This window comes from Molossus molossus, unplaced genomic scaffold (genome assembly GCF_014108415.1).
Source record: "Molossus molossus isolate mMolMol1 unplaced genomic scaffold, mMolMol1.p scaffold_m16_p_14, whole genome shotgun sequence".
NCBI lineage: Eukaryota > Metazoa > Chordata > Mammalia > Chiroptera > Molossidae > Molossus > Molossus molossus.
The window spans coordinates 39,392,334-39,407,405 of NW_023425349.1; the positions used below are offsets into that span (position 1 = coordinate 39,392,334).

General features: G+C 37.6%; 1 protein-coding gene across 1 annotated transcript in view; it reads left to right on the top strand.

Annotated features, from left to right (window-relative positions):
- The window catches only part of KIF27 (kinesin family member 27), a 93,743-nt gene that overhangs the window by 13,473 nt on the left and 65,198 nt on the right, over positions 1–15,072 (top strand). Inside the window, exons 3-4 of the mRNA XM_036261637.1 lie at positions 1,277–1,477; positions 4,637–5,595. Of these exons, the coding sequence (XP_036117530.1) occupies positions 1,277–1,477; positions 4,637–5,595 (1,160 nt within the window). The remainder of the gene's footprint in view (positions 1–1,276; positions 1,478–4,636; positions 5,596–15,072) is intronic.

Here is a 15,072-nt window from a genome sequence, read left to right on the forward strand (position 1 = left end):
CTTGAGGACATTTTTGCATTTATCTTGAGGTAGAGCGGGAGGGAGAGAGGAAGGGAGAGAGAGAAACATTGATGTGAGAGAGACACATCGAGTGGCTGCCACCCACACAACCCCAACCGGGGCCAGGGACGAACCACAGCTGAGGTACATGCCCTTAGCGGGAACCGAACCTGGGACTCTCTGGTCTGTGGGCCGACGTTCCAACTGCTGAGCCAAACCGGCCAGGGCTTCCTCTTATCATTTGATGGCAACTCTAGTGGCTCAAGACAAAACTTTGGAGTCATTCTTGACTCATTGCTTTCCCTCACATCTCATATCCAGTCTGTCAGGGAATCTTAATCGTGCTCCCTTCAACATGATTCCAGAATCAGGTCACGTCTTACCTTTTCTCTGCTACCATCCTTCTGTGAGCTACCACCTGTCTACTCTCCAACCTTCTTGACTCTCTGATTACTGCACCGCCTTCTAAGTGGTTTCCCCTCACTCACTCCTGCCTTTCTGTGATATTTAAATCCCAATTTACTGCTGTCCTTCAGTACTCTCTCCTCATGCAGAATAAAACCCAGAGTCTTCTGTGGTCTACAAGGAATTATATGTTCTGGCTTTTGTCACCTCTCTGACCTCATCCCCTGTCACTCTCTTCTTGTTGTTTCTGCTTCGGCTACACTGGCCTTCTGGTTTATGGGTCACAGCAGTTTAGGGTCTTTGTACTGGCTGTTCTCTTTGCTTGGGTTACTCTTCCCTCAGATACCCACATGATTCCTCTGTCACCTCTTTCAAATCTTTGCTCAGATGTCAGCTTTTCAATGATGCCATCATGACTTTCCTACTTAAAGTTGCAAACACCTTCCACCTAAATACACTCATACTTCCATTGCCTCTTACCCTGCCCTGTTTTTTTTATTTGGGCATACCTATCACTTTTAATATACCATTTAATCCACTTATCAGTTATTCTTTTTTTTGCTATTGTCTGTCTTTCCTCAGTACAGTCCCACAAGGGCAGGAATATTTTTCTTCTGTTTTGTTCAGTAATGGTTCTCAGGGTCCCAGAATATAGCCTGGCACATAGAAGATACTAAATAAATATTTGTTGGATGAATGCATTTTGAATAAGGGCATGCATGTGAAAACTTTTAACTATGATTTTGTAGTTATGGTTTAAAATATTTATAATATAGAGAATTGTAAAGAAATACATTATTGATTGTCAATTTTATGTTGTAGCTTTTCTTATATTTTAAGTTTCATATATGCTTTTTTTCTAAATTTTCAGCTTCAGTTGTGGAGGGTCAAAAGGGTATCATTCCTCGAGCTATCCAAGAAATATTTCAGAACATCTCTGAAAATCCTAGCACTGACTTTAAAATAAAAGTGTCTTATATAGAAGTATATAAGGAAGACTTAAGAGATCTTCTAGAATTGGAGACATCTATGAAGGATCTTCACATCCGAGAAGATGAAAAAGGAAACACAGGTAAAGTAGCCTCTTACTTGATAGCCTTCTTTAGCAAATAGGTATGATTTAATTCAGTTTCTGGATACATTCCAAAGAAGCTTAAAAACACATAGAAGCAAAATGAATTTGTTTTTACTTTAAAATTGAATAGCTTATTGATTAACAATATCAGTTAAATTGTCCAGGTGAAAAGTATAAGTTCAGCTGGTGGGTAAGATGAAGTTATTAAATTATAATTCAACATAGTACTTATTTCCTATAATTGCCCCGCCTCAACTTAAGTGAGACTGAAAATAGTCTAAATTAATTTTTGCACTTATTTTCTCTCAGTTAGCCTAAGATTGGAGATGGCTTCTCCCTTTGGTGTTCAGTCAATTTGATCCAGAACTCTCCTTTCTTCTTTGATTTTTGTCCCAGTACACCTATTGCTTCCCTTTTGTTTTTTAGTGTAGAGAGTTATACTAGTGTAGAGTGTGTTTGCTTCTCTATATTGACATTTACTGGTCCTTTGTTGAGCTTCTCTAGGTCTGACTTTCTGTGCTTAGCACCCATTAATCTCATTAAATATCCATTTGTTTGGAAATGGAAGAAGGTTAGAAGGGGAGGGTTAAAATGCAAGTTTTTTAGAGAATAATACTTTCTGCTTTTCTGATTTGAAAGGTAACATGTTCATCATAGAATATTTTGAAAATATAGAAAAGCATAAAGAAGACAATAAAAGATCATCTTTGATCCCAGAACCCAGAAATTGCAATTTCTCATATTGGTGTATTTTCTTCCAGACTTCATTTTCTATGCATGTGTAATGTTTTTTAATGTACTTGTGACCCCCCCGCATATAGTATTGTATCTTATTTTTTCACTTAATATTTATATTGTGAACATTTTCACATAGCATTAAATAGTTTTCAACCTTGTGACTCTTTGTGGTCATGGTAATTTGTCTTCTGGATGTATTATAATAATTTATTTAACTACTATTCCATTATTGGACATTTAGGCTGTTTCAAAGTTTTCACTATTATTAATAACTAACAACTATTCTTGGATGTCTTCCTCTCCTAGAAAACACATTTAATAGAACCTTCCAGGAGATAAAGGGTCCTGCCAGAGAAATGATTCATTGGGGGAATTTCCTAGCAGCTAGGAAAGTAAGATGGCTATTATCATTCGAACAGAAGCCTACAGGGGGCAGTAAAGCCCACCTCCTTATAGGCCCTGTCCTGGCAACCCTGGCATTCCTGGATGTTTGAAGAAAATTGTTTTTTGTTTTGTTTTTTAGAAAGCATACATAGTAATTTATGAAATTATTAGATAATTCAATATAGTTTATTTTTTCTGGGCAAAATTCAGACTGGTGTTTTGAGCTTCTGTATCTTATGAAATATAATTACTGAATGTTTTTATCTTTTATTAAAAATTATAAAAATAATACATTTATTCTAAAATCATCTTACAATACAGAAGTGTACATTGTCACTCCTGATAACCTTAATGATCAAAACATTCTATGACTGATACCAGTCCTGCGAAAATGTTGGGAGGATGTAACAATTTGTCTTGAAACAAATTGCCATATGTCTTATATAATGTCCTACTCACAATCAAATCCATTTGTTTGGCATATTTATTTAGTTTCTTTGTGTGAGCAGCTGTTGGTATCCTACCTGGATGGTGCACAATTAGCATCACCTTTGAAGCTTTTAAAAAATTACTGGTTTCTGGGCCTACTTGTCAGAGATTCTGATGAATTAGTCTGGGATGGGGCCTGGGCATTGGTACTCTCTTTTTTTATAAAGCTTCAGGCGATTTGCAGCTGGATTTGACAATCATAGATAGTACTAAGCTGTACCCTAACATTAGAAAAATATTTGCTATGATTTAGTTACATTTTCATATATTATAATTGCTGATATTTTAGCACTGTCTATAGTACAGGCATTATAGAACTTCAAATGAACCAGGTTGTTAAAAAAAAGGTGTCATAATGGAAATAATGTAAGCCAAATGATTATTTTTCAAAGAAACAGTAGCCTGACAGGATCTGATTAAAAAAGGAAATACAGCACTCTAATTTGAGCCCAGAATTAGGAGCTTTACTGCTTTGATTCAAAGCCAAAATCTACCTACTCCTTTTTGAAATATTTTTGGATATAAGCAAATAATGTGGGTAATAGTAAACTGAGGTTATTTTTTGGTTCTTATTCTGCTGTTGAAACAGAATATTTCTGCTTGTTTTGAATTGCCATCTTATTTGTTTACCTTGCACTCTGATATTATGTAGGGCATACCTGTTTCTAAAATGAATAACTTTATTTATACTGAAGTTTTCATCTATCATTGGTTGACTCCACATATAGAAAAACCTTAAACCTAAGGAGAGCTTGAATAGTAACAACTCTAGAGAAATTATTTATTTATTATATATTAATATCCCAAGGATATTTTTCCATTGATTTTTAGATAGAGTGGAAGGGAGGGAGGGGGAGAGGGAGAGAGAGACACACACATTGATTGGTTACAAGATAAATTATTTTTAAACAATGAATCTATTACTGGTTAATTCTTTTGAATTATATATTTAATTAATATACTATCTTTTAATTAATCCATTAGATTCTACAAATCAAATACTGGAATAAAGAGTTTTTCTTTTGTCATCTACTTTAAAGAATTGAGCATGATGTGTGACTGCAAAGAAACCATATTGTTAAAAATATATATACAGTATGATATCTTTTAGAATTTAAACATCAAAATGTTCCTTGTAAAATATTCCTTTGGGAGATTATCTAAAATTATTTAATGTTGCTGCTATTACTATTATTTGAAATAATATTGGTTTTTTTCCTTATTGTTTAGAGAGAGAGAAAAGGAAAGGGAGAGAGAGATGGAAACATTGATGAAAAGGAACCTCAATTGGCTGCCTTCTGCACACCTCTCACTGGGAATGTGGCCCATAACCCAGGCATGTGCCCTGACCAGAACCGAATCAGTGACCTCCTGGTGCATGGGTCGACGCGCAACCACTGAGCCACACCAGCCAGGCAGAAATACTATTGATTTTTTTAAAGGGACTGTCTTAGCTGGGCAGTCTAGCAAATGATAACTGTTGTATGGTTAATTTAACTACACTGGATTTTAATTAAAACTTGATTTTAAAACTTGTTGTTTAAGTGATTGTTGGGGCCAAGGAATGCCAGGTGGAGAGTGCAGATGAAGTGATGAGCCTCCTGGAGATGGGGAATGCAGCCAGGCATACAGGTACCACCCAAATGAATGAACACTCCAGTAGATCACATGCAATTTTTACAATCAGCATTTGTCAAGTTGAAAAAAATACAGAGGCAGCTGAAGATGGATCATGGTGTTCCCGTCGACATATTGTCTCAAAGTTCCACTTTGTGGATTTGGCTGGATCAGAAAGAGTAATGAAAACAGGGAATACTGGCGAACGATTCAAAGAATCCATTCAGATCAACAGTGGGTTGCTGGCTTTAGGAAATGTAATAAGTGCTCTTGGGGACCCACGCAGGAAGAGTTCACATATTCCATATAGGGATGCTAAAATTACCCGGCTTCTGAAAGATTCCCTGGGAGGCAGTGCCAAGACTGTCATGATCACTTGTGTCAGCCCATCTTCCTTGAATTTTGACGAATCCTTAAATTCTCTCAAATATGCCAACAGAGCACGCAACATCAGAAACAAACCCATCTTGAACTTCAGCCCTGAGTCAGACCGAATGGATGAAATGGAATTTGAGATTAAGTTGCTTCGAGAAGCTTTGCAAAGCCAGCAGGCCAGTAGTATGAGCCAAACCAGCCAGATCCATCGAGAGGAGACTCCTGATAACAGGATCCTTTTTCTTGAGGAGCAAGTAGCTCAGCTCCAAGGAGAATGTCTGGGTTACCAAAATTGTATAGAGGAAGCCTTCACCCTCCTGGTAGAGTTAAAAGATGCTGTCAGACTAAACCAAAAGCAGCAACACAAACTGCAGGAGTGGTTTAACATGACCCAGGAAGTCAGGAAGTCGATTCTCACCTCATTCAGAGGAAGCCGAGGCATTGGAAACCTGGAAGAAGGACCACAGCATATTACAGTTATCCAACTGAAGCGAGAGCTGAAGAAATGCCAGGTACGTAGACACTGCTTTTATAAAATAACTTGTTTAAGGACAAATTTATTTGTGGCAAATAAGAGTCATTGTAGAACTTCAGAAACATTTTAAAAGGCTTATATATAAAATCTCATTTGTCTTTGCTTTGTTTTTCCCTTTTCCTATTCTTTCTCCTCATAATTCATACCTTTCTTGCCTCCTCTTTTTCCCCCCTGTAAAATCTATGTTAGTTTGTTACATTTATTAAATACAATCTGTGGACTTGGTCATTAAATTTAAAGGATGAAAAGAAACACAGTTTCAGAAACAAAATTAAATTATACTTTACTGAGTTTTGTCTCTCTATGGATCAGTGGTTCTTGAAAGAAAATAATACTTTATCCCTTGAGTTTGGAGTAGTGATTTTTTTAAAAACAAACAAAATAATCATATTTGCTACTATTTAAGAAATGTAGGTATATACATGTATAAGTTACATGTATTGCAGTTATGTATATTGAGTTCAGAATTACATTTCCCCACATTTCACAATCCAGTCAGAGAAAGACAAATATCACATGATCTCACTTATTTGTGGAATATAATGAACAAAACAAACTGATGAACAAAATAGACCCAGAGACACAGTGGTAGGGTACAGACTGACAAACCTCAGAAGAGGTCTTTGGAGGGCAGGGGGGAGGGCAGAGATAAACCATAGAACTTATATGCATGTATGCATACCCATGGACATAGACAACAATGCTGGGGATGGGGCGGGGGGTGAGGATCAGGAGGAGGGTGTCAATGAAGGAAAAAGGAGAAACATCTGTAACAAAAATAAATTAAACAAAAACATGTAGGGTTACTTTCTACAAATTTTTATACGTATCCATTACGTAGATTTGAATAAAAACAAAACATTATGTAAAAAATATTAAAAAACATTTATTGAGTAAAGATTATGTGTCACGGGAGAAGTAAAGAGCAAGACATACCTAGTTCTATTTATGTGGAATTTGCAGTTTGGTGGGCACATAGATGTTCTACCAGTTTTTGTTGTTGTTTTTTAATATGTTCTTACTGATTTTTTTAGAGAGGAAGGGCAAGAGAGATAGAAACATCAATGTGAGAGAGAAACATCGATTGGCTGCCTTCTGCATGCTGCTTACATGCAACCCGGGCATGTGCCCTGACCAGGAATGGAACCAGGACCTCTCAGTCCATGGGACGATGCTCAATCCACTGAGCCATACTGGCCGGGCCTTTTAAAATAGGAAAACATAGTTACAAGTAGAAAAATAGTTTAAAACATAGCTGTCTAGTTAGAAATTTTTTCCTCAGTACCTTTTTATACGTATTAGAAAACAGCTAGTTGTGCTGTTGTTTACTATAGCAGTCATTGACATTTTTGTTCACAGGTTTCTGTTTTATTATTATTATTTTTTTTATTTTAGGGAGGAAGGGAGAGAGAGAGAGAGAAACATCATTGTGAAAGAGATACATTGATTGGTTGCCTCCCATATGCTCCCCGACTGAGGATCAAATCCTCAATCTAGGTACATGCCCTGACTGGGAAACGAACCCGTGATCCTTGGTGTACAGGATGAAGCTCCGACCATTTGAGCCAGGGCTGTTCACAGGTTTTCTTTTTTTTCAATCCTCACCCGAGGACATTTTTTTCATTTTTTTTTTTTTTTATCCTCACCCGAGGATATTTTTCCATTTTTTGTACAGATAGAGTGGGAGGGAGAGAGAGGAAGGAGAGAGAGAGAGAAACATCGACGTGAAGGGACACATCGAGTGGCTGCCACCTGCACGACCAACCAGGGCCGGGGACAAACTGCAACCGAAGTACGTGCCCTTAGCGGGAACCGAACCCGGGTCTCTCTGGACCGCAGGCCGACGCTCTAACCGCTGAGCCAAACTGGCCAGGGCCATTTTTTTCATTTTTTGTTCAGATAGAGCGGGAGGGGGAGGGAGGGAGAGAGAGAGAGAGAGAGAGAGACATCAATGTGAAAGGGACACATTGAGTGGCTGCCACCCGCATGACCCAACCAGGGCCAGAGACAAACTGCAACTGAGGTACATGCCCTTAGTGGGAACCGAACCCGGGTCTCTCTGGACCGCAGGCTGACGCTCTAACTGCTGAACCAAACCGGCCAGGGCAGGTTTCTTAAAGTTGAGTTCCCCCATTATATCTATTGATATTTAACATATTAGAATTAAAACAAAAATTTTAATTATTAATTTATTTAAAACTAACAATAATTCATTATATGGTAATATACAGAATATTTTTCATGAACAATATTTTCAGAAACAAATTAATTCTGCACATGTCTTTAATATCTAGCTTAATAGAAGACAGGTGGTTTTTCATATCTGCTTCAGTAGTCAACTTGTTGCAATATGTTGTTTTAGTTGAAAGATATGAAAAAATCTGGCCTCATATAGATTTAGTGGGAAGGAGAGAATATTTAATAACTTTTTAAAATAATTGTGGATGGTGTTTGAAATTACACCAAAATTCAACAAGTAGAAATCTCCTAAAGTTTACCTGCAATGTCAGATTTGAAAATATTTTGTTATATTAAGATCTATACATTAAAATTTATTGGTCCCTTTCTATCTTGTTTTTTTTAATCCTCACCCGAGGATATTTTCCTATTTATCTTCAGACAGAGTAGGAGGGAGAGAGAGAGAGAAAGAGAGAGAGAGAGAAAAACATCGATGTGAGAGGGACACATTGACTGGTTGCCTCCTGCGTGACCCTGATCAGGGCTGGGGACGAACCGCAGCTGAGGTACGGTTCCTTGGCCAGAATTGAACCCCCGACTCATTGGTCCACAGGCTGATGCTCTACTGCTGAGCCAAACCCGCCAGGGTTTATCTTGTACTTTGAATGGATCTTTTAACCACATGCATTGGTCATTTGAAAAATATTTGTGTACTAAGTTATGCAGACATTCTAGATGTTGACATTTCTTTATACAATATAAAAAAATCACATTCATTACTATCACTACTGATCTCACCACCAGTCTTGAAGTATTAGAAGCTGTCGTCATGCTTACAGTAACAGAAATGTTTTCCAAAATTCTAATTTTTACATGAAAGTCAAGTTTTGTCATTAGCAACAAATACTGTTGTTTTCCTAGAAAGTGATGGTTCTCAATTTTGAGAAAATATCTGCCATACACCCAAGTGTGAATAACTAGTTATCTGTTATTCTTAGAGTAAAAACAGTACCTTATGAAAAAAGTATCATTTAGCTTGCGACTCAATTACACAAGGTTTGTCTATCACAGACTGATATTGCCCTTCGGTATGCTGCAGCACTGCTTTGTGCATACCTCCCATTTTGTCTTGTAGAATACTAAAAACAAACAAAAAAAACCACGCAAAGGTTGAGATTTAATAAAATGATTTTATTGCTTTGGCCCGTTTGGTTCAGCGGTTAAAGTGTCAGCCTGCGGACCAAAGAGTCCTGGGTTCAATTCCAGCCAAGGGTACATACCTCAATTGTAGATTGTCCCCAGCGCCTCCGTTGGGGTTGTGCAGGTGGCAACCAATCAATGTGTCTCTCATATCGATGTTTCTCTCTCTCCCTCTTTCTGTTTCTCTCCCTACCACTCTTTCTGAAGATAAATGTAAAAATATCCTCAGGTGGCCCTGGCCAGTTTGGCTCAGTGGTTAGAGTATTGGCCTGTGGACCAGGGAGTCCTGGATTTGATTCTGGCCAAGGGCATGTACCTCAGTTGTGGTTCGTCCCCGGCCCTGGTTGGCGTTGTGCAGGTTACAACCAATCAATGTGTCTCTCACGTCAGTGTTTCTCTCTCTTTCTCGTTCTCTCTCCCTCCCACTCTATCTAAAGATAAATGTAAAAATATCATTGGATGAGGATTAAAAAAATTTTTTTTTATCTTCATCAAGATATATACTTTTTTAAATATGTTTTTATAGATTTTTCATCTTCTTTTTTAGAGAGAGAGAGGAAGGGGGAGAGAGAAACATTAATGTGAGAGAGATAAACATCGATTGGCTGCCTCCTGCATGCCTCCTATTGGGGATCCAGCCTGTAATGTGGGCAAGTGCCCTGACCAGGAAGCGAACTGGGACCTCTCAGTCCATGATACGATGCTCAGTCCACTGAGCCAGCTGGGAAAGATATTCTCAAGTAAAACTGTTATTTGTATTGTGAGCACATGGCAGTGAAGAATATAGTGACTAGTAGTACAGTATGGTGATTTCTTTTATTGCTAGGGTCGATAGCGTTAGCCGCCATTGCTTTTGTACTATAAGTGCAAATGTCATCTTAGTATTATTAGGAAAATAGTTTTGAACTCACGGGCACCCTGAAAGGATCTAAAGGGGTTACTGAAAGGGTCTCTACTTCATACACTCTGAGAACTGCTGCTCTATTACAAAGCTTTTGATATTTTACTATAAGCATTTGAAGCAATACTTTAAAAATCAAAGATTTAAAAAACCCGAGAATCGAACCAGGACCTCCCAGTCCATGGGACGATGCTCAGCCCACTGAGCCACATGGCCAGTTAAATCCTCACCCAAGGACATTTTCCAAATACCATCAGGAGGAGGGGAGAGAAAGAGAAACATCAATGTGAGAGAGAGATATTGATTGGCTGCCTCCCGCATGACTCTGACCAGGGCCAGGGATGAACCACAACCAAGGTATGTGCCCTTGGCTGGAATCAAATCCGATACTCTCTGGTCCTCGGGCTGAAGCTCTAATTGCTGAGCCAAACCGGCCAGGGCAGGATTTATTTATTTTTTTAAGACAATACTTCTGCCATGTTTTTTCCCCCAGATAGAGCAGGCCTGATCCTTTCTCACTGGTATAGGAAACTGGTGTACAGGTAAATGGAAGCTCAAACTTTGGGACACCTAAGAGCTGATGATAGGAAGTGTTTTTTTCTTCATGGTTCTAGAGTGGCTGAAATTGAAAGTACATAAACCCACTCCTTGGGTGTGGGGTGGGTAGTACTTACTCTCTCCATCTGTTGGAAACTATAAGTTTAAACTTGCTCTAGATTGTGTACTCTAGATTAAGATTTTCCAAAGATATTAACGATCTTAATGGAAAAGTGTACCACAATCAGATTGTTTTGAGGAATGCTAGATTGCAAAAGCAAATAGGTTTCTTAATCCTAAAACTTCTCAGAACTTTGAAAGTGTTAAAGTATATTATGAATTGCAAAGTGAAAAGACATAGTATTCAGTGTTCCTCACCTTTAAAAAACAGATTTCCTTTTTTTGCTCTGCAGTCTTGCAAGTAATCATTGGAAACCACTAAACAGTAACTAGAGAAATGATATGTGTCATTCCTCACCCTGTTATGTCTCTTTAAAAAATTGTTTTTAAACTTCCATTTCTGTTTTTTTTGTGAGAGGTAGAATAACATAAGAACATGACTACCAAACATCCAAGGGTGGAATCCTGGCTTCTCTGCTTGCTAGCTCTGTGACCTTGGATAAATACTTCACATCTCTGTGTTTCAGTTTCTCCATCTGTAAAATGGAAACAACAATAACCACCCTGTAAGGTGGTTGTGAAGATTTTTAAAGCATTAGTTCCCATAAAGTGATGAGAAGGATGACTGGCTTGTAGTTTGAAGAGGTGTCTCTTTAGGTCCTCTGCCCATTTTTCAATTGGGTTCTTTGTCTTCCTTTTGTTGAGTTGTATGAGTACTCTATATATTTTGGAAATTAACCCCCTATCTAATGTATTGTTGGCTCTCCTATATAGTGGGTTTCCTTTCCATTTGATGGTTGTTTCTTTTGCTGTGCAGAAGCTTTTTAGTTCATTTTTTCCTTTGTTTCTCTTTCCTTAGGCATTGTGTCAGTGAAAATTCTGCTGCTTGTGATGGCTGAAATTTTGTTGCCTACATTTTCTTCTAGGATTTTTATGTATTCACGAGTCACATTTAAGTCTTTTATCCATTTTGAGTTTATTCTTGTGTATGGTGTAATTTGGTGGTCTAGCTTCATTTTTTTGCACGTAGCTGTCCAATTTTTTTAATGCCATTTATTGAAGAGGTGATCTTGGCTCCACTGTATGCTCTTGCCACCCTTGTCAAATATTAATTGAGCATAATGACTTGGGGCAATTTCTGGGTTCTCTGTTCTATTCCATTGATCTATCTGCCTGTTCTTGTGCCAGTACTAGGCTGTTTTGATTACAGTGGCTTTGTAGTATAACCTGATATCTGGTATTGTGATCTCTCCTACTTTGTTCTTCTTTTTCAAGATTGCTGTGGCTATTTGGGGTCTCTTTGGCTCCATATAAATTTTTGGAGTATTTGTTCTAATTCTGTGAAATATGTCGTTGGTATTTTGATGGGGATTGCATTGAATCTATAGATTGCTTTGGATAATATGGACATTTTAATGATGTTAATTCTTCCACTCCATGAACAAGGTATATGCTTCCCCTTTTTTATATCTTTCTCTGTTTCTTTTTTCAATGACCTGTTGTTTTCTGCAAATAGGTCCTTTACTTATTTGACTAAGTTTATTCTAGGTATCTTAATTTTTTTGCCACGATGGTAAATGGGATTGTTTGTATTGTGTGTTTTTTTTTTAGCTTCTCTTTCTGTGAGTTCATCGTTGGTGTATAAGAATGCCTTCAATTTCTCGACATTAATTTTGTATCCTGCTACTTTGCCAAATTCATTTATTAAGTCTAGAGGATTTTTGATGGAGTCATTAGGGTTTTTTATGTATAATATCATGTCATCTGCAAATAATGACAGTTTCACTTCTTCCTTTCTAATTTGGATTTCTTTTATTCTTTCTTCATGTCTAATTGCTATGGCTAAGACTTCCAGTACTATGTTTAAGAGTGGCAAAAGTGGGCATCCCTGTTTCTGTTCTTAAGGGAAATACTTTTAGTTTTTGCCCATTGAGTATGATGTTGGCTGTAGGTTTTTCATATATGGCCTTAAATATGTCAAGGTATGATCCCTCTATTCCCACATTGTTGAGCATTTTTATCAGAAATGGGTGCTGGATTTTGTCGAATGCTTTTTCAGCATCTATTGATAAGATCATATGGTTTTTATCTTTCATTTTGTTTATGTGGTGTATCACATTTATTGGTTTACAAATATTACACCATCCTTGCATCCCTGGGATGAAGTTCATTTGGTCATGATGAATAATTTTTTTGATGTATCACTGGATCTGATTTGCTAATATTTTGTTAATGATTTTGGCATCTGTGTTCATCAGGGATATTGGCCTTTAGTTTTATTTTTTTGTAGTGTCTTTATCTGGTTTTGGAATTAGGATTATGCCTCATAAAATGAGTTTGAAAGTCTTTCGTTGTCTTGGATTTTTTTTTTTTAACTTTTTTTTTTTTTTTTTCTTTATTGATTTTAGAGAGAGAGGAAGGGAAAAGGAAAGAGATAGAAACATCGAGAGAGAACATCGTTTGGCTGCTTCCTACATGCCCCCCACTGGGGATCAGGCCCACAACTTGGGCATGTGCCCTGACTGGGAATCGAACTGGTGACCTCTTGGTGCATTGGTCAACACTCAACCACTGAGTCACACTGGCCGGGCTGGATTTAAAAATTTTATTTATTTATTTATTGCTTTTCAGAGAGAGAGGAAGGTAGAGAGGTAGAGAGATAGATACATCAATGAGAGAGAACATCATTTGGCCTCCTTCATGCCCTTCACTGGGAATTGGGCCCACAACCTGGGTATGTGCCCTGACTGGGGAAGTGAACTGGCGACCTCTTGGTGCATGGGTTGACATTCAACCACTGAGCCACACTGGCCGGGCCATGTTCTTGGATTTTTTGGAATAGTTGGAGGAGAATGGGTGTTAAATCTTCTTTGAGTGTTCGGTAAAACTACCCCGTGAAGCCATCCAGGCCTGGGCTTTTTGTTTGCTGGGAGTTTCTTGATTACATCTTCAATTTCCTTAGTTTTTATTAGTCTGTTCAAGTTTTCTATCTCTTCCCGGTTCAGTTTTGGGAGACTGTGTTTCTTGAAATTTGTCCATTTTGCCTAGATTGTCCAATTTGTTGGCATATGAAAATTGTTCATAGTATGTTCTGATGATCTTTTGTATTTCTGTGGTGTGTGTTGTTACTTCTCCTCTTTTGTTTCTAATGTTGTGTATTTGGGTCCTCTTTTTGTTTCTTGGTTAATCTAGCTAAGGGTCCATCAATCTTGTTTATCTTTTCAAAGAACCAGCTCTTTGTTTCATTGATCTTTTGAATTGTTTTTTTTTAGTTTCTGTGTTGTTTATTTCTGCTTTGACCTTTACTATTTCTTTTCTTTTACTTGCTCTGGGTTTTTCTTTTTGTTTATTTTCTAGTCTTTAAGTTGTAGGGTTAGAAAGTCAATTAGGAATTTTTTTTTTTTTTATTTCTTGAGGTAGGCCTGTAGTGCTATGAACTTCCCTCTCAGGACTGCTTTCGCTGCTTCCCATAGATTTTGTGGTGTTGTGTGTTTGTTTTCATTGGTTTCCAGAAGGTTTTTAATTTCTCCTTGGTAACCCATTCATTGTTTAATAACATGCTATTTGGCCTCCAAGTGTTTGAATGTTTTTGTGTTTTTGTTGTAATTGATTTCTAGTTTCATACCATTATGATCTGAGAAGATACTTGATATGATTTCAGTCTTCTTGAGTTTGTAGAGATTTACTTTGTGTCCTAACATGTGGTCTAACTTCGAGAATGTCCTGTGTGCACTTGAGAAGAATGTATATTCTGCAGCTTTGGGGTGAAGTGTTCTGTTAATATCAATTAAGTCCAACTTATCAAGTTCGTTATTAAAGGACTTTGTGTCCTTGTTAATTTTTTGTCAAGAGATCTATCTAGTGGTGTCAGTGGGGTGTTAAAAGTCACCCACTATGATTGTATTGCTGTTATTCTCTCCCTGAAGTCCTCTAGAAGGTTTAAAATATATTTTGGTGCTCCCTTATTTGGAGCACATATGTTTACCAGGGTTATATCCTCTTGTTGGATTGATCCCTTTAATATTATGTAGTGACCTTCTTTGTCTCTTATTATGGCCCTTGTTTTGAAGTCTGTCTTATCAGATATGAGTATTGCTATACCAGCTTTTGTTTTTTTTTTTCATTTTCATTTGCTTGGAACATTTTTTTCCATCCCTTCACTTTCATCCTGTGTGAGTCTTTTGTTGTGAGATGGGGCTCTTGTAGACAGCATATATATGGGTCGTGTTTTCTTATCCAGTCAGCTACCCTGTGTCTTTTGATTGGAGCATTTAAGCCATTTACATTTAAGGTTATTGATGGATACTTATTAATTGCCATTTTTATTTTATGCCTGCCCCCCCCAACCCCCCCCGCCCCCGCCCCCGTCTCTTCTTCTTACAATAGTCCCTTCAGCATTTCTTGCAGTGCTGGTTTGGTGGTAGTAAATTTCTTTAGCTTTGTTTTGTTTATGAAGCTCTTTATTTCTCCTTCCATTTTGAATGATAGCCATTCTGGATAGACTAGTCTTTGATTCAC